The sequence below is a fragment of the Megalobrama amblycephala genome, linkage group LG6, assembly GCF_018812025.1.
Source record: "Megalobrama amblycephala isolate DHTTF-2021 linkage group LG6, ASM1881202v1, whole genome shotgun sequence".
Lineage (NCBI taxonomy): Eukaryota > Metazoa > Chordata > Actinopteri > Cypriniformes > Xenocyprididae > Megalobrama > Megalobrama amblycephala.
The window spans coordinates 40,002,440-40,022,360 of NC_063049.1; the positions used below are offsets into that span (position 1 = coordinate 40,002,440).

The window sequence follows — 19,921 nt, forward strand, 5'->3', positions numbered from 1 at the left end:
TATATATATATCAGCTCAGATGGAGGCAATTACAATGATCTACTAAAAGATCATGTCAAGCCAATATGCCCAAACGATCAGTTTATACTCACATAGACTAGTACATAGACTTTAAGGATTAGTGAAGTATTTGCTGCCTTTTAAAGAGATATTCACACTGACCAGTAAAATATATACACATTCTGTACATATTAGTGATGCACCAAAAGTTTTCATTTAGAAGAAAACCAAAACCAAAAATGAAGTTTATTTAATAATCAATTAATCACATTTATTTAATAACCAACACTCAAATCAAAACTGAGCTGCATATAAACATTTAAATTGCACATTTTATTATTTATAACTTTATAATGATATAATCATTATGTTTCTATTCCAATTTGTTGTTGAAATATAAAAATTAAACAATGACTGTAATAAAACTTGTTTTCATGACAGATTCAGACAAACACATTAAATAATGAAGACAACAGGTTAAGTAAAAATATAGTGAATATGTAATATAATGCATTTGGCAAAAATGCTCCTCTCTATAGTTATTTTTTCAAGCTAACTAACAAGCTATGAACACTGAATGTCTTTTCTGAGATAAATGTAACATTTTGTGACATTGTTTACAAGTGGTTTTATTGACGTATTTCACCAATTGAAACACTGATTGAGCGATTGTATGCAACATACCTTCTGATGTTCATTCATGCTTATTTCCTGCTATAACTAGTAGTAAAGAGGAAGAGATGATCGTTTCACATGCCGCTTGAACTGAGGCGGCAACAGTGATCTGTCACGCAACAATTAAGAGAAATGTATGAAATATATTGTTTGAATTTCATTATAAAATCGATAGAATTGAAAGCTTACACTTTGTTCCTTATCAAAATTAATAAAGCATAAAACTTATTGCCATTATTGGATCGGAGGCATGCTACAAGTAATGTTTAGTGAAGTTCTGTTCAGTCATCAACTGAAAACAGCTGGTTCATCATAATTAAAAATGAGAAATCAGTGAAATCAGAGAAATCAACTAGTATATCACTAATGCATGTAAAGTTGCTGCATTGCATCACTTCATAGTTGTGACATCAAGTCACTTGACGGCAATTCAAAGCATCAACCATTTGCCAATCCATCCACAAAGAGGACCATAAATCTCTGTCCTGTCCCGTCCTGTCCTTTCCATCTCAAAGCCCATAGCCATCAAAGTTCACTAAGAAGGACTCTCCCCTTTGTGTTGTGATGGACATGGACTGGAGAAAGCAGCTATTTAACAGCTCACACAATCAGCTAATAGTCTTAACCGTCTCTAACTCAATGACTCAGTCCTACTTAGATGGGACAAACTCCCCAGAGACACGTGACAATGACAGATCTATCATACTGAATGGAAATCATTAACCAAGATCATCTGAACAATCAAAACATCAAGTGCTAAAGGCTTTGAGCATACCACAGACTGCAGATGTGCACTGTATATGAATACAGAAAACACAACAATCAACTTTGATACAGACATCGCTCAAGGCTAATAAATCCCCATGATGACTTGATTGTTTAAATAACTATGGATTTTTAAAGCAATAGCTGTGGATGAAATGGATACATTGACTGGAAGTAAATAAATCAACTGTCACAGTCAAAAAACACAAAAATACAAAAATCAGTAAACAACAATATAGTGGACAGCACTATAGAGCATTCAATCACTCAACTACAGAAAATGCAAGAGAAGAGAAGAGTAAGAAAATAGTATTTATTTCATAATAATTCAATTAGATTATATTATAAATATTTTTATTAAGAATAAATAAATATATAATAAAATATATTTAAATAAATGAATTTAAATAAATAAAATTCATTAAAGAGGACCTATTATGACTCTTTTCACAAGATGTAATATAAGTCTCTGGTGTCCCCAGAATGTGTCTGAAGTTTCAGCTCAAAATACCCCACGGATCATTTATTATAGCTTGTCAAATTTGCCCCTATTTGAGTGTGAGCAAAAACACACCGTTTGTGTGTCCCTTTAAATGCAAATGAGCTGCTGCTCTCTGTCAGCTTCAACTTTTAGAATGAAACTGGACGTTTCTGAATGGTTAGTGGATAAATTTATGTAGTTGCTGTGGAGTTGATTCAACTCATCAAAGAGCATGTGTCGTCAGGTTAATCTTTTGTGCAAAGCCCGTATGAACGCCCACTATACATAGTGTACCTGTTTGCCAAACAGAGCCATAATACACACCAGGCTAAGGTTTATGATTCCTATCAAATGCTGTGAATGATCCAATATTTTTTCCAAAATATTGCTTGGACAGAAATGTTACTTTTTTTAGCAATCGAGCTTGCCAGGGTCAACTTGCAGGCTATCCAAGCTAATGACACTCTAAATAGCGTTCAGTGCTCGTCTGTGCAGCCAACGACAGAACGGTTAGCATGCTTTGCTCGAACATTTGCCATAGTGTTAGAACTGGTACACCGTTGTTGGTTGCGGAAATTAAATGGCGGCGCCATGGGAAGAAACGTGCAGATTAAGAGGCGGTAATATTATAAGATCCCCTTCCTATGTCGCAAGGGGAGCAAAATCTGAGCGGCTCGTTTTTTCACATGCTTGCAGAGAAAGGCTTGCCAAAACAAAGTTACTGGGTTGTCCTTTTTCATGTTTTCTGGGTTGTTAGATGCACCCGGGACCCAATTATAGCACTTAAACACGGAAAAAGTCAGATTTTCATAATATGTCCCCTTTAAAAGGCTAATGGTAAAAACCACCTCAGATACAACTATTCATTCTCCCTTTGTATATGGTTACAGTACAGCACCAAGAAGTAGTTTCTTTTTATTTTAAAATTATTTTAAATTTAAACTTTAATGTGTATTGAACCTGAAACATGCCTTGTTTTGTGCAGGACCTGTTCTGGAGTTGAATCTGAATATTTCTGCAGTCCTTGAGCATCAGACGTCTCTAACGAATGTTTAACAGCAAATCCCTTTCTTGATACTTGAGTTTCTGCTGGCACTGCTCGGTTTTATGTAACAGATGATAATAAAGCGGTGAAGTGGAGAAATGGAGACCTGGTTTGCCAGAACCCCGGCCAACCAGACAAATACTGCCTTCACAGTTTCAAGCCTGAACACTTTTTACCATTACTGTTGACCCTATATGAGCCTAACTATTCAGCAGAAGAAAGTGGTCTGCACTGAGTGGTTCAACAGTGGCCATTTATTCATGATGATTATTCAAACAGCATTATTCATGATTATTCACGCCTCCACGCATACTGTGTTTCTTGACAAAAAATGTCTTAGAAAATTTAAATCTCTCTTGTTTTATATGAATGAGTAGGCAGGATAATTTTTACATCATTTTGAAGCAAAAACTCTAGTCTACAACCTCCAATATCCAGAATTTTTTTCTGTCCTTATTTCAGTGACTTAAGTTTTTTGTTTTTTCAATAACCACGCATAAACGTTATTCCTTCAAAAACACAAACATGTACATACATGTTCCTCACATATTATGGTAGCCTAGTTTGTGCTGAATACAGTGTAATGACACTTTTGTCATTAATATGTTTATGAACAACTGAAAAAAGCACAAAAATGTCAGGGCATGTCAAAACTTCTCCAGGGCCCCAAAAATCCTCAGACCCAAGAGGGTTAAATCTGTCTGTGGAAGACTAAATACTTTTGCGCACACTGACAAAAATTAAGAAAAAATGAATGATATTTGCACTTCTGATCACGTCCCCTCTAGAAACGACCCTAATGATGACGGACCCTGGTGTTAATGCAAAAACGTCAAGCATAAACAGGCTTTAACTTCTAGATTTCCCATGATGGAGGCTGACATTCCATTCTGGCTGAATCTTCACCACAGCGGGACTCAAAACAGGTGAATATCCACCCCAACCATCCTGTCTTAATGGGAAACTTGTGTGGCTCTTTCACTCTGTTTTGCGCCTGAAGTCACACAGGCGATGATGTCATCTCCAGTGGCCAACAGGCCTTCTGTGGTAGAAGCTCTGCGTGTAGCGCCACACACTGTCCCTCACTGGCCTAATCAGGTTAATGATTATGTTTTATTAGAGGAACTGACCGACTGGTCACTGGGAGCAGCTGCCACCCTCACAAACATCTTGACCTTTTTCCATTAGCTCTCATCAGATGCTGGGACGGACAGATGTCCCTAGTGCAAGACACCCCACAGGCGGTCCACCCTCCCCTGGACTGACCTCTGCAGATGAGACCCTCATTGTTTACAGTCTGCTTGCACACGCCGCAGTGCTTCCCCTTCTTGAACGTCTTCAGCCGGAAGGTGTGGGAGTGGACTGCTTCAAACTCTTCAGGCTGCAGTGGGAAAGAAACAAGGAATATTATAGACATATCATAACAAAAAATAATCTTATCTTAGTCAATTACATGTATATTTATTTTCTTCTTTGTGTGTGCATGTCCGAGAGAAGCAGCTTATCTACGGAAAAACAAAATGTCGAGAACGCTTTGTTCTTTTGAAAATTTAACCCAGACCATCTCGATGAAACAGAGAACCTTATTTGGGAATGGTGCAGCTGCGTTTAGGTATGACTGAGGCCCCCCGCGCTTCACCCTCAGTAGGAGCGAGGGGGGAGAGAAGGGCCATCCAAAAACAAGAGACATGGACAGGATTTGGGCTGCTGCAGGTGTGTTATGTAAGCTGGAACTGCACATTTGGTTCTGACAGGCTCAGATGGGCTGTGCTCCCCTGAACGGACCCCCTGTTTTAGCCCTTCATGTTTTCATTATCCATAATGATGTCTGACGTTTCTTTTTCCTGCCTGCATTTAATGTTTAAGTGTTAAGCAAGAGATTTGAGCAGGTTAAATAAATTAATTTGTTGATAATGTGCAGTAAAAAAACAATGCTGTACAAGAAGTTACAAAAGATTACATGACTGAAAAAAACTGAAAGATAGTAGTACAGTTCAGGGTTATTATAGTTAACTAAAACCATTTAGTTAATTGAAATGAAATTAACTAAACTAATAAAATTAAAATTGAACCCTTGTAAAGTGTTACCAATTAAATTAAATTAAATTAAATTAAATTAAATTAAAACTTATTTTATTTCAGCTAGTTGCCAAGGCAATATTTCTCATTTTCATTAAGTTTAACTTGATGTACTAAAATAACTAAAACTGAAAAATAAACAATAGACATACATGACTGAAAAATAGCAGTACAGTTCAGGGTTATTATAGTAAACTAAAACCATTTTGTTCACTGAAATAAAATAAAATGAACTAATCTAAAACAAAACTAAACTAAACTAAAATAAAATAAAACAAAGCAAAGCAAAACAAAAACAAAACAAGCACTAAATAAAATAAAAACAAAATATCAAAAAGCAAAACAAAATTAAATTAAATAAATAATAAAAACTAAAATAAAGTAAAGTAAAATAAAATAAAATAAATAATAAAATAAAAACTTATTTTATTTCAGATAATGGCCATGGCCATATAGACATATTACAGAAAACTAATACAAATGGGGGGGGGAGACAACTAAATTACTAAAACTTTAATGAAAATTAAAATGAAAACAGAAAATATAAAAGAAAAAAACATTCAAAATATTAATAAAAACTACAGTATATATCAATGATACTGAAATAACACTGGTACTGTCAAAGGATCACATAAAATAAAATGCATAAATTGTTTTAGATGGAACATATAGGGTTGTATAACATGAATAATTTCAGAAAAAAACTGGATGTGATGCTTAACATAATTAAAAAATGAATTTAAATTAAAAAAAATATTTTAAATAAATAAATAAATGTTTGTTCTCCAATAAAGCTCACTGGTGTGCAACTGAATTTCCCAGCATTTTCAGCAGATTTAAGCACCATGTAGGTGGCACTCCCCTACGACTGCCAGTCTAGCTTGGCAGGGATTTGATATGCCACGTGTCTCATATATTGTGATGCTGACGGGGCAGCACAGAGAGGAGGTCGAAGTTCAGCTGGCACTGGTGCTGCCCAGTGTTTTCTGACATTTGGACAACAAACTCCCAACTGAGCAACAGTAACTAAGGGGGAGGAGCTTAGCAAACTTCAGCTGCTGTAAAAATACATGTAATGGATCAGAACTACTGTATATAGAAGAAATGACTGTATACGACAGACCCCCTTAAAGTGCAGTAATATAAGACACCATCTGGATTTATAGACTGAAACTAGTTCAGGAAAATAACGCCACAGTAAACATGAGTCTGTACCTATACTGCATCTCAATTGGCTCTATCATCTCAATTCTGTAACATTTTTACCAGTCTACATTATGTCTTTATGATCCACAATGCAAAGCAATGCTTGAGGGTTTATTTCATGTGGACAAAGATGCTTTATGTGCAGACCTCACCGGAATGAAACTCCACGGGACAGTGTGACATTGACGGCTATGTGCCAACAATGACACGGTCTCATTTCTATTCCTCCGTCAGGACGAGCCTCGGCACCAACTTAATGTGATTAGCCTAATCTAATTAGCCATAAACAATCAATGCGCTGGGCAGGAGCCCCAGTCTGAGATCCGTGTGTCTTTAACAGATGCTGCATACCATCACAATCTACACATACAGATATATACAGACTGCAGTCCGTCACCTGCTTACTGTATGTGTACAGCTCAGTTTGAAAACCAGGGATTTAAAGGAACTAATATAAAAATTGTTCACCCAAAAAATTACATTTCTGTCATTATTTACTCACCCACATGTTGTTCTAAGCCTGTATGAAGTTTCTCTTGATTTTGTGGAAAACAAAAGGAGAATTTCTGAAAAAACTTTCAAGGTCCAAAAGGACCAAAAATCAGCAGAACAGCACCATAAATGTAGTCCATATGACATGTTTGCTATATGCCAAATCTTCTGCAGCCATACAATCTTGACATATTAATACTTCTGACTGTTACTGACGTTGGAAGTTGGAAGATCCGTGCAAATAGTTGTGTAGGAGAGGAACTATTTCTCCATCCACTCATCTGAACACTAGATTCACACAGAGCAGTGCAGTATTAAATTATGTATCTTCTTTATGCCTCGAACAATAAATAATTAAATATCATTATTATTATTAAAAATAAAAATATATTATTGTAGCTTTTGTTGTAATAATAATACTAAATCATGCTCTATGATTTTTAATTATTAAGTTTGATAGTCTGTTATGTTAATAATGCATTTTTCATGTAAAACAGCTCCCCAGAAATTTAACTTTCCATTTAATAGAAGTATCAAAGTACCAAAGACTATAGAATAACACAAGACGCATCACTCATATTGTTTTGAATGGGAGAAAGTGCAACGCGCAATATGGCGGAATAAGTCCCGCTTTCAAAATAAGAGCCAACTGTCGATTGGTAAAGTCACCGCATCACTGCAACGGCCATTAGAAGCTCCGGTTCCTATAGAAACAGTCAGACGCGTGCTTCCTATAGAGACGCGCACTTACGACTACACATGCATTAGCTTGATAAAAATATCATTTTTGGTCATGATTCGAGCGTTTAGAAACAAAATTTATGAGAGAGTTGTTGTCAGATTTCATTGGTGATTTCAAAAATGAAATTTAATTGAAAGCATGGCAAACAGCTTTGGAGAATGTGATCTTTCCCCATTCAAAGAGATAGGAGCTGCACTTGCATGCCCAAGAGGCGTTTCAAAGATGGCCGCCGAGTGAAATGACTTGCCTTAAAGGGATTTTGATCTGTACTCAGGGCTTGACATCAACACCCGCCAACCAGTGGATTTCAGCAGTGGCGTGTAATACAGTCACTCCTACTAGCCAATTTGGTGGGTTAAAATTTATATATAATATATACATTTCAAGTCAATTCAATTCAAACTAAGTGCAATGTAGTGTTGTCAAAAATACTGATTTTGATACATATCGAATCGATACAGAAATATCTGGAAAATGGATACACAATACCAGTTGCTCTTTCTCTCTCTCTCATCTCTACGACAGTAAGTTGACACACAAACCCGCCTCCCCTCACTCATTAGTTTCATTCGCTCCTGATGAATATTGTTGGTGTTACAGGGCTTGAATTTCGGTGTAGAATTGTGCATATTGCAATAATTTTACTCATTCCCACAGATTTTGTGCTCACACTCAAAGTATGTACACAAATATAGTTCTAAATATACAAAATATAGTTCTTTTTCACAGCTTATAATGCTTAAACAGTCAAATACACACAAAATAATGTCAAAATGCCGGTCTTGGCGAGTATTCCCGTAAACACAGTCAGTTATGTTTTAAGTGAACGTAAACCGTTGAGAAAGAAAACGCATGTGTAACAGTATAATGGATCCGCGCGTCAGGTCTTAAAGTGACAGCAGCCTAATATGCCTGCTGCCAAATTATGAGATAATATTAAAATATCTATATGGCAGTTTTTCCCCATGGTATCAATGTCAAAATTCATGGCCAGTGAAAATGCTGAGTGGCTCGTAACTTTGAAAATCAGTAACCAAAGTGGCTGGTGAGCAAAAAAGTTCATGTCAAGCCTTGGCTGTACTGGTATCAATATTAACAGTATTAACCTTTATAATGATTGGTCTGAGCAGACTGAACAGAAAAAAAGAGAGAATGCAAAAGACCAGACAGGAAAATGTCTCAATCTGAGCTCGTGTGAGAGGAGAACGAGACAGTGAGACGGGGCCCCGTGAGCTTTTATTCACAGGACTACAGGAGGCTAAACTGAATAAGACTGAGAAACACTGACAGAAAGATTCTTGGCACACAACATAAATAACACACTCCCCTACTGACGCTCCCTTGTTTACTCCGAAAATACATACGTATACATACGGCCCAAACAATGCGGCCAGGCTCTGCTGTTGCGCAATTGTTTCAGGACAATGCGGGTCTTCAGGGATATGGGTTATTGTTATGGAACGTTGTGGCTGGGGATGCAGGAATCATGGGGAGGGCTGGCTAACCTTCCACAGTCTTTTGAAGCAGATGGGGTTACGAATTACCCAATCCCATCACCCCAAACACTGCCAGCCTTTCAAATGGCTCATCTCACTCTCTCAGACTGGCACAAAGGCCGAGCCCCCGAAGCAGGGCACACATCATCTCCCATGGCCTGCGTAACTGTATACACAGCCCCCTCGCCGAGACACTAAGCCCCTGGGAAAGGCACTCAGGCCCATTCAGACGACCAATCCACACACCACACAATACAGCCTCTCACCCCAATGAGAGGAAGAGGTGGGGCGGGTAAGAGTAGACAGCGCAGGACATGGACCCCAGACAGCAGCGTAAACACACCGATCCATGCAGAGCCCTCATTACTTCATTGATTAGGAGGAAGGGGGGAAGCCACAGGTGATCAGGTGTCAAGAGCTCCATCTACAGGGCTATATCACTAAAGAAATTTATCTCAGTATTTTTCATCTTTATATGTATATATTTTTGGTTGTTTGCTTGTTTGTTTGTTTGATTGTTTGTTTCAAGTATAAAGGTAAGAGGAAATATTAAGCAGCACAACTGTTTTCAACGTTCATAATAATGTTTTTCAGAAATCATTCTAATATGCTAATTTGCTGCTCAAGAAACACATATTATTATTATTATTATTATTATTATTATTATTATCATCAATGTTGAAAACAGCTGTCTTTTTTCAGGATTCTTTGATTAATAGAAAGTTCAAAACATCTTTTATCTGAAATAGAAAGCATTTGTAACATTATACACTACCATAACATTTAAAATGTTACAAAAGATTCTATTTCAAATAAATGCTGTTCTTTTGAACTTTCTATTCATCAAATAATAATTCCTGTAGATTGGTTGACTGGAATGTTGTTCCAGGATCAACAAAATATGTTGACCCAGGAATGCATCTAACATGGCAAAATCAGGAAGTGCCTAGCTGACACTGTCACTTCTGGTGACTTCTGGTTGACTACATGCAAAAAGCTTTTCCCACAACCGTACCACTAAAAGCACCAGCACCTGGTCTCAGATGCGGTTACTACAGGACAACAATGATTCCAGATGGGGCTGTGTGTGAGAGAGACGCTGCTGTAAAGCCACCTGTGATTCTCTTTAATGGCTTTCTTTGAACTTGACGTAAGGGAAGACATTTCCTAGAGGAGCTGGAGGAGCAAGATAACACTCTATTCTCACAGTGCTGCAGTGGGGCCGGACACAGACAGGAAGCGCTGTTTCATGGAATAAATGAAGTAACACGGGTTTGGAACAACATGAAGCTGATTTTTAGTGAACTATTCCTTTAACTGAGCCATATGTATCAATGTGCCTACTCATTTAGCTACTGAAAGCTTCATCCACCAGGCCCAGAAGCTTCTTTCTTTCTGTTTCTCACTCCCTCTGACACCCATTCACTTTCTCTCCATCCTTTCAGCTCAACAAGACACAGACTGGGCACGCGGCCATCAGCACTGAGGCTGAAAATGAGGTGTGTTACCATCAGAAACTCATTTTGCTCAGGAGAGAGGAAAGCATGTGTCAAAAAAATATAGACACATGGTCAAAACAAGTGACATCTGGAGACAAATTATGCTAGCTAGACGTTGACTATGTAGGAATTCACAGCTATTTTATAGGGGTGTGACGAGACAGTTAGCTCACGAGACGGGACACGAGATTGGGATCACGAGAACAAGACGAGATTGTGCACATTTTTCTTCAAGCATGATAAAGAGCTAAGAGATGGTTACAACTACACATATTTATATATAAATAGATACACTGATACAGTGATGGCTTATACATACTAATACATGCGTACTTATACATACTGCACAAAAAGTAAGTAAGAAAGAGAAGCAGACTGCAGATTTGGAAGAGTAGTATAGTAACATCATTTCAAACAGTCCTTTGGTATGATCAATTCAACATGTTATATAATGCAATGTCATTCGTGTAGTTTTAAGAACGGGACTGAAATTTGAGTAAATCAAGGCTGCTACTCAACAGATGTAGGGTCATTTGGTTTTATGTCCTAGTACAGTTTGAAAGCATTGGTCTCTCCATGTGAAACTCCACCAAACATCATGGGAAAGTGTATGTAGGCGTCCTGTGAGGCGTGGTAAATACAGCCATTCACCTACAATCCTCTTAGCGTTTAATCTGTAAATTAACAATGTGAATGAAGTCATTCCAGGGTATTCAGATCTGCCCTTAAGTGATGTTAAATTACAGCAGTGGTTACTTAAACACATCCTCTTAAAAGCAGCATGCTACAGCAGATCGGAGCGCGGAGCCCCAGCAGGCCTGTCTGTAAGGCGCACACACATTCCTAATGTATATGGTCACCTTGCAAAGCCCTTTCTTTCTGCAGAAGGAAAAACAGTGTCCGAAATCACTCCCTGTTCCCAATATTGTGCAGTCTACTGGATGTTAGCCATTGTATACACCGTAAAAAATAAATCTGTAAAATAACGGAAAAAGTACTGGCAGCTCATTACCTGGACATTATCCAGTAATTTTACAGACCTTTCCGTTAACCCTAAAACACAACTCAATGAAGCGCAAATACAGGTAAAACACCTGTAAAAAATAAATAAGGAAAATTCCGTTATTAATAATTAATACAGTACATTGTGCCCTATTTTTACGGATTTTTTTAAGAGTGTAGTGTTTTCTGAATTCTTAGTGAACAACTTAATCTATATGGGTCAATGAAATACAAACGTGTGATGAAAAAAAAGGGAGGAAAAATCTAGTTTCAGGTTCATATAAATGTTTTTTGTATTCGTGTTGATTTCATATAGTCTAGATAAATTTCCATGTCAATTTTCAGAAAAGTTTTGACTTAATGACTTGTGGTGGAACCAAGTAAACATATTAATCTCCATGTTTTCCCATATTTTCCATAAGTATCATGAATTATTCATTCATAAATTCCATTACGTTTTGGGGGAGTTATATATATATGCAAAAGCCTCTAAGTGCCATCTGAAATTTTCTTCTAAAATGAGCAATGAGCATTTTATATGTAAGTAAATATTTTTGTTCAAATCTTTAAATTTTATATATATATATATATATATATATATATATATATATATATATATATATATATTTTTTTTTTTTTTTTTTTTTTTTTTTTTCCTCAAAATGCATAAAATTTTGAAATTGAAATTTGATGAAATTTTCTTCTAAAATGAGCATTTTATATATGTAAGTAAATCTGTTTGTTCAAATCTTTAAATATATATATATATATATATATATATATATATATATATATATTTTTTTTTTTTTTTTTTTAAATGCATAGAATTTTATTTCAGAAAATAATTCTGAATTCTGAAAATGTATTCAATTGATTGTAAGAATTGCCTTTTTAATGCACTGCACTGTTGAATAAATTAATAAATAAAAAATATAATTTTTCATTGACCCATATGAAACTATTTTATATACATAATTCGGTCAGATTTTTTTGGTTGTGACCTAAACAAATTCTGCCTTACCAAATTTGTAAGTAAATGCTTAAATGTTTATACAGTATTCACAATGTCTGAATTTGGTCACTCCTTTCCTTTCACACCTACCTGATATATCACTCTGTGGTATCCACTATATAGGGAACAGTGAATGAGTGAACAAGTATGTCATTTCAGACACAGTCAGTGTTTTATTTGCTCAGTAAAGCTCTCCAAAGCAAAACCTCCAAGTGGCCTTATTTCATTTTCCCTCTCCAATCATTTAGCCCATTAAACATTACTCATTCCCATATATCTGCCTCAACGTACTATGCTCAACACAGCGGCTTAGCATAAATCTCCCAAAACCCACACATACACTCACAGTCACCCTTAAAAATCACCTTATACAAATACACTCACCCTAAAGTCTCCTCATAAATCCTTTAAACACAAACACTTAAAATCCACCCTCTTGTGTTTACCTGATACATCAATCACTCCCTCGAACCATACAAACGCAAAAACACAAAACATCTTCACCTGTGAATGAACCCAAGGAGTTGGAAAAATGTACAAACATGTGAGAAATCCATGCAAAACATGCCAACACAAATGCTGGAGTTTGACCACATATCAGAAGAGCCCATCCCAATGTCTCCCATTATATTGCAGTGCCAGGATTAGATGTTTGGGTCTGACATTTTGGGCAATGCACTGGCCTAAAGAGTCTACACCCATGGTTCTATGATATTCTAATGCCAAAACATGGCTGGGGTGTTTTGGGTTGTTGCTATGTTCCGTTGTTTGTCCATTTTTTTTTTTTTTTTTTTTATTTGCGGGTCAAAAACTATAAGGCCAGTTGCTTAGAAATCAATATCATTCATTCCCGTAGCACAAACAGTGCAGCACAAGGTAAGCTTGCATGGCAAACATGGCAAAACAGACTCATTTGTACAGTACAATTCCAGTAGGTCTCCTGAACTCTGATATTCTGGCTTGGACACTATGTTGGCCAAACTCAATTTCACTTCATTAGGTCATTTAGAAAATAATGAAAGATGTCAACAATAGTACTGTATACAGTGACAGTGAGATGATTCTTGACATGTCCTGTCAAGAACCATACACAAAGCCTTTGATTTCTGGAACATGTAACCAAAACAGTGATTTTAAGATCTGGATCTTCTCCAGTGATTGTATTCCTTGTTCGCACCACATCTTGGAACAGGGAGTTTTTGTAGAGAGTTGAAAGTATTTGGAATTGGGTGTAGAGATTTGTCTTCTCCATTAGTGTTTGAAGGTGAACGTGATTTCACCAAGTACAACATGTTCCTGGATCAACATCTTTGTTGATCCTGGAACAACATTCCAATCAACCAATCAGATTTGAGGGACAAGTTTAAAGTTTATGTCAAGTTTAGGCTTACAACAAGGGTTAGGTGCTTCTACACCACTCTTATTCACGTATCATTTCCCTCTGATTTCAGAGGCGAGTTATGGGTAGGGTTAGGTTTAGGGGTAGGGATAGAATTAGCACTACATTTTCAGACAGGAATGTTGTTCCAGGATCAAAGAAAAAATGTTGATCCAGGAACATGTCTTACTTAGCAAAATCACGATGACCGGTGTTTGACGCCTTCAAACTACCTGCCATCCCTGTTGTCCAAGATCTATAATACCTGGAGAAAATCAGTCCATTGGCATTTCCATTCATCTCAACAGCATGGTGCAAGACCGCCTGGAAGAACACAATGGTGCAAGACAACCTGGAAGTTCACAACCTGCTTGCTGCCTTCCCCTCACCCTGAAACATCCCACTTTCTGTACCTGATGTTGGTTTGAGAGGGTCTGGCCTCTTTGGGACACCCACCCCCACCCATCCCACCACAATGTTTTCTTTCACAACGCTGCAATTCTTCTGCTCACAAAAACATTTCTCAGCAAGGGGGGTCTGACCTTTGACCTCGTCCCCCTCCCTTTCCTTCCACTCTTTTTGACCCCACATCCACACAAACACATCGAGAACGTCTCCCTCTCCTTGCCCTTTAAAGGGTTCGAAACCGAATTCTGAGCGCCGTAGGGGGTTTTTGCTCACCACAGGAGGAGCCCCCAGAGCATCTGAGGACAAGAGAAGCATTAAAAGAACACCACGGACTGATGCTGCATTGATTTGAGGAAGGCAAATGACTCGTCGAATTGAAAGTGTAAGAGAGAACCCAAGGGTCCGATCAAGTTCTGCTATAACATCCGCAGGAAACAGGTTATATTTATCAAACAAAGCATTTTTGAGTGAAGTCTCTTAAGTGAAAAAAGCTAAAACATAAAACAGCTGAGGTAAACTTCCTCCATAAAAATCAGGAAAGACTGTCAAACAAAATCATTCAAATGAAAGGTGCTGTAAACAGGGATGCACGATACTAAAGTTCTGGCCTATAAATACCTTCATGTTATGGCCGATAACCAATGAATACTTTTTTGCATAAATAAATGAATAATGACAATTAAAATAATAATACTGTGAGTGATTTTATATGGAAGCTTGTTTCTGTCAAGGAATAAAAAAAAGGATAATTGGATAAAACAAGGATAATCGCACAATTGCGAGTTTACATCTTGCAATTCTGACTTTTTTTCTCAGAAATGCGTGATATAAAAAGTCAGAATTGCGAGATATAAACTTTTTTTCCTCAGAATTATGAGATATACACTTGCAATTGTGATTTATATTATGAGGGGGAAAAAAAGACTGACTTTTTCTCAGAATTGCAAGTTTATATCTCACAATTCTGAGCAAAAAGATCTGAATCGCAATTAACTTTTTTTTTAAATGGATTTTGGCATCACAATATCATAATATACAGTATGAAATTAGATAAATGTTCCTTTTGAAATCTGCTATACATAAAAACTATGCTGTTTGAATTATACAAAATAAGTCCTCTTAAAAATAGAGGACGAGGCATCAGGGATGTAGTCCCTGAAAAACTCTTCAAGGGTTAAATCTTTGTCATAGTCTATCACTATACCTTTAAATTCATGCTAGATCATGAGATCATGAGAAAAAAAAAAACATATTAGCTGATAAATTACTTTTTAAAATAACTTAAAATTTAAATGAAAAACAATAACAAATGAGTTAAATGAAAAATGAAAAACAAAAAATGAATTAAAAAATAAAAATGAATGTCCATCCCTATCTGTAAGTGATTTTTATGGAATAGCACATGGAAAATATCCCTACATCACTGAAATACTGTTGGTGTCATGGGGTATCACACCTGTCTTTGTGACAGCAGGATGCTATTTTTCGACTAATCAGAAGACTTTGGGGAAAAAAGTGAAAAGTGAAAGTGACATGTGAAGGCCAGGTATGGTAACCCATACTTGGAATTTGTCCTCTGCATGTAACACATCCAAGTTAGTGCACACACATTAGGAGTGGTGAGTAGTGAACACACACACACACACACACACACACACACTGCAAACTGTGGACACACACCCGGAGCATTCGCTACTCAGAATTTTGTTTATATCACACAACTTTATAACATGCAATCTACAAAATTAGAATTGTGAGATATAAACTTACAATTTTGTGAAAAAGTCCATCTTTTTTCCCCTTGGACTTTATAACATGCAGTTGCGACTTTATATCACACCATTCTGAGAATTCAGAGGTGTGAGATGTAAACTTGCAATTGTGAGAAAATAGTAAGAATTTTGAGATAAAAAGTCGCAATTATCCTTTTTTTATTCCTTGACAGAAACAAGCTTCCATATAAAATCACTCACAGTATTATTATTTTAATTGTCATTATTTATTTATCTATGCAAAACCCTACGTTCCAACTGCAGAGACACATAAATGACTAATGATTGAGGGACAATTCACTTTCTTCCAAACATCCATGGTTGCAATTGTTTAGCATTTCAAACAAACCCCACCAAACAGCGCTTATAGCATAAAATCCCTTCCATCTGGACCTAATTAACCATTATCTGCCCTAATCCAAGCAATCTAAAGAATCAGCAATGCCTAAATGTTTATATTAGTAGCACTCAAGGCCAGATACTCATTTACTTATTTACTATGATGAGTGTGTTTATGTAGTGAAGGGATTTGCTCCCCGATCCCTTCGTCTACCCCGGCCAGTGCTGGAGCCCAGGATCAGTCTATCCCACTGGGGCTCCTCAGGAAGAGGAGATGTAGTGAGGATGACAGACGGAAACCAATTCCCATCTCAGTACAGACAGATCTAGTCAAACCTCATCAGACAGCTGGCACACTTCCACCGACCGTCTGAGATGACTCTACCTCGACCAAGACAAACCTTTACATTACACTACAGGGTTCCTGAAGGAAGAATCTCATTCATTTTCTCCAATGAAAAATATATATTTTTAGAGATAACGTATAAACCTTTCAAGACGGCATGTGTAACCTGCCCCATTATTTTAAACCATTTTCACACATGCTATGAGTTATCTGCACTGAAGTAAATAGGAAAGTCTCACCTTTCTAAATAATTATAATGATTCTACTTTTTTGTTGCTTAAATGTTTGGTTACACTTTATTTCGATGGTCCACTTTAGACATTTTACTAACTATAATTAACTTTGCAACTACATGTCAACTAACTCTCATTAGAGTATTAGTAGACTAGTAGACTGTTAGTAGGGTTAGGGTTCGGGTTAATAGAATAAGTTGACATAGTTGCAAAGTTACAAAGTTAGTTGTTAGGGGAGTATCAAAAAGTGTTAGCAGATATTAAGCAGACAGTCTACTAATACTCTAATGACTGGTAGTTGCCATGTTGTTGCAAAGTTACTTATAGTTAGTAGAATGTCTAAAATGGGCCATCAAAATAAAGTGTCACCAAATGTTCACACATGTTTGCGGGTGGTCTTCCTCTGTCAATCTGGTCCTGGGAACTTGAAGATCAGTGTCTGAGCTCTTCTTATGATCACTCTCTTCAGGACCCAGATTAAGTCATTTTTCCTGGGATCTGCTGAAGCCATTATTCCGGTTGGGATGTCACAGCCCAGAGCCCCCATCACTGCCGGAACTACACCGGCTTCACTTGACTTGTCACATTCTTTCTAACTTGTCCTTCAGTCCGGGGTATTCATTAACGTTTTTATACTCTTTCTTCCTGATGTTACATTCACATACGAATAACATATCCATGACCACATACTGCTCCTCATCTACAAACAAAAATAACAGGGTGGTTGTCTTCCTTGACTCTTAAAGTCCAAGAATTTCTCGGATTTTCCTGTCAAACCACTTAGAAAACTGGTCCTTTGAGGCCTTTCTAAAACAAAACACAGATATGCAGGCCCACATGGGATGTCGCCACAGAAAACACCACAAATCTGGAGTTCTTCTTCAATTCATGCAGTTTTGAAAAAATGTATACAAACTTTCTTGAGAGTCACTACAGGTCTACATCAAGATCAACAATTATAATGACATGAGTTGAGATTACATTCATGTATTCATGATTACACACACATTTCATTATATATATATATATATATATATATATATATATATATATATATATATATATATATTTATATTACACACACACACACACACACACATTTATATATATCTTGGGCATTACAGTCCCAGTTGTCACTGGAGGTCTGCATCACCTAAAGCTCCTAAAAGTGGACTGATATCCCATCATTCACAAGCTGCACATGGCTGCCAAGCCATAAATATGAGCTACTTATTTGTCACTTCTTACAACATCTCACAGACAAATGACTGCCTCCTGAACTCTGAGAATAGACACTTAATCACAGTACAAGAGCTGCAGTTACACACGATGCCCTAAACGAAGAGCTCTTTTCCAAAACGTGATAAACACCAAATAAAAAAAAAAAATGAGTTTGTCATGCCATTTTGCATGAACCTATTCTCTGCTCCATCAATGTTTCATGTCAAATCGCTATATTTCCTTGTTTAAAATGTACTGCAAGATGCAGTTTCTTTCCAAACCGCTATAAGCGCCGAACCTGTTTTTAGCCTAAATGCGATATGTCCTCTCGATCAATCAGAATTCAGCGAGCGTTCGATGCAATCTAACATGGCGGTTCTTTGAAGCGAGGGAGTTTGTTTATGCTCAGTCTTCAAAATGAGTGCTTTAAACTCTATTAACATTTTGATGGCCTGGATGAGCCAGTGAGACCTACACCTGGGGGCCGGAGTCCGGAGCGCCAATTCGGCTCGGTTCCCGAGATAGGTTCGTTTGAATGTAAGGGTGTCTCGCCTCATCTCGTATGTGTGTGTGTGCGCAAGTGTGTGACATCGTATCAGGCGATCAGTAAACTGTTTAAAACATATAGTTACCCTTTCAATACTGAGATTCTAGATGTTTTTATATAAAAAGGCTAAGAAGAGGCGCTCAACTCACGGCTGCTTTATAAGAGGCTCGCCTCGCCTCGTGTGTGTGTTTGCAAGTGTGTGACATCGTATCAGGCGATCAAACAGTTCAGTAAACTGTTTAAAACATATAGTCACCCTTTCAATACTGAGATTCTAGATGTTTTTATATAAAAGGCTAAAAAAAAGGATGGATTTGTAGCGTTTTGGAACAAAAAATAAATAAACTTTGAATTTATAATCATCAAAATTGTTGTTTCATTTAACAATCATTGTTTAACATGTTCAGACTGAGCCATTTTAACAGGATAAATTGAATATTAACAAAATGTATAGGTCTAGGTTAAAAAAAATTTCATTTTCATGAAAACTATTAAAATGGATTTATAGCGTTTTGGAAAAGAGCTCCTCAAATACACATTTACGGAACTCTACGTGGAGGCATCATGTGGGAGCTGGAAGTTCAAAGATTTAGTTAAAAAAGAAGAGAAATATTCAGAAATGTTCTCTAGAAGTCTTAAATATTTTTGACCACAGTGTTTTTAAAAAAATCATATTTTAATTCATCAGGAATGCATTAAACTGACCAAAAGCAACAGTAAAGACATTTAAAATGTTACAAAAGATTTCTATTTCAAAATAAATGCTGTACTTTTGCACTGTATTAATCAAAGAATCCTGAAAAAAATGTATCATGGTTTCGACAAAAATATTAAGCAGAAAAACTGTTTTCAACATTGATAATAAGAAACATTTCTTGAGCAGCAGATTAGCATATTAGAATGATTTTTGAAGGACCATGTGACACTGAACACTGGAGCAATTCAGTTTTGCATCACAGGAATAAATGTTATTTAGAAATAGAAATGTTATTTTAATATGAAATAATTTTACACAATATTACTGTATCTTTCATCAAATAAATGCAGCCTTGGTAAGCATATATGTGGTGGGATATTTTGGCAAGCCAAAAAAAGAGAGTGACATCTCTCTCTCCCTCTCTCTTTCTCTCTCTCTGAGGAGGGAAGGGTCAGAATGTGACCTCTTACTCGACTGTGTGATCAT

At 36.8% G+C, this 19,921-nt stretch overlaps 1 protein-coding gene across 11 annotated transcripts in view; it reads right to left on the bottom strand.

Annotated features, from left to right (window-relative positions):
• The window catches only part of tns1b (tensin 1b), a 320,941-nt gene that overhangs the window by 193,527 nt on the left and 107,493 nt on the right, over positions 1 to 19,921 (bottom strand). For 9 of the 11 annotated variants that reach the window (XM_048194585.1, XM_048194584.1, XM_048194582.1 and 6 more), the window contains exon 2: positions 4,233 to 4,347. In XM_048194585.1, the coding sequence (XP_048050542.1) occupies positions 4,233 to 4,347 (115 nt within the window). Of the gene's footprint in view, positions 1 to 4,232; positions 4,348 to 6,753; positions 6,910 to 19,921 lie in introns of those variants that run through there. The other 2 variants (XM_048194588.1, XM_048194594.1) reach the window with 2 other exon arrangements.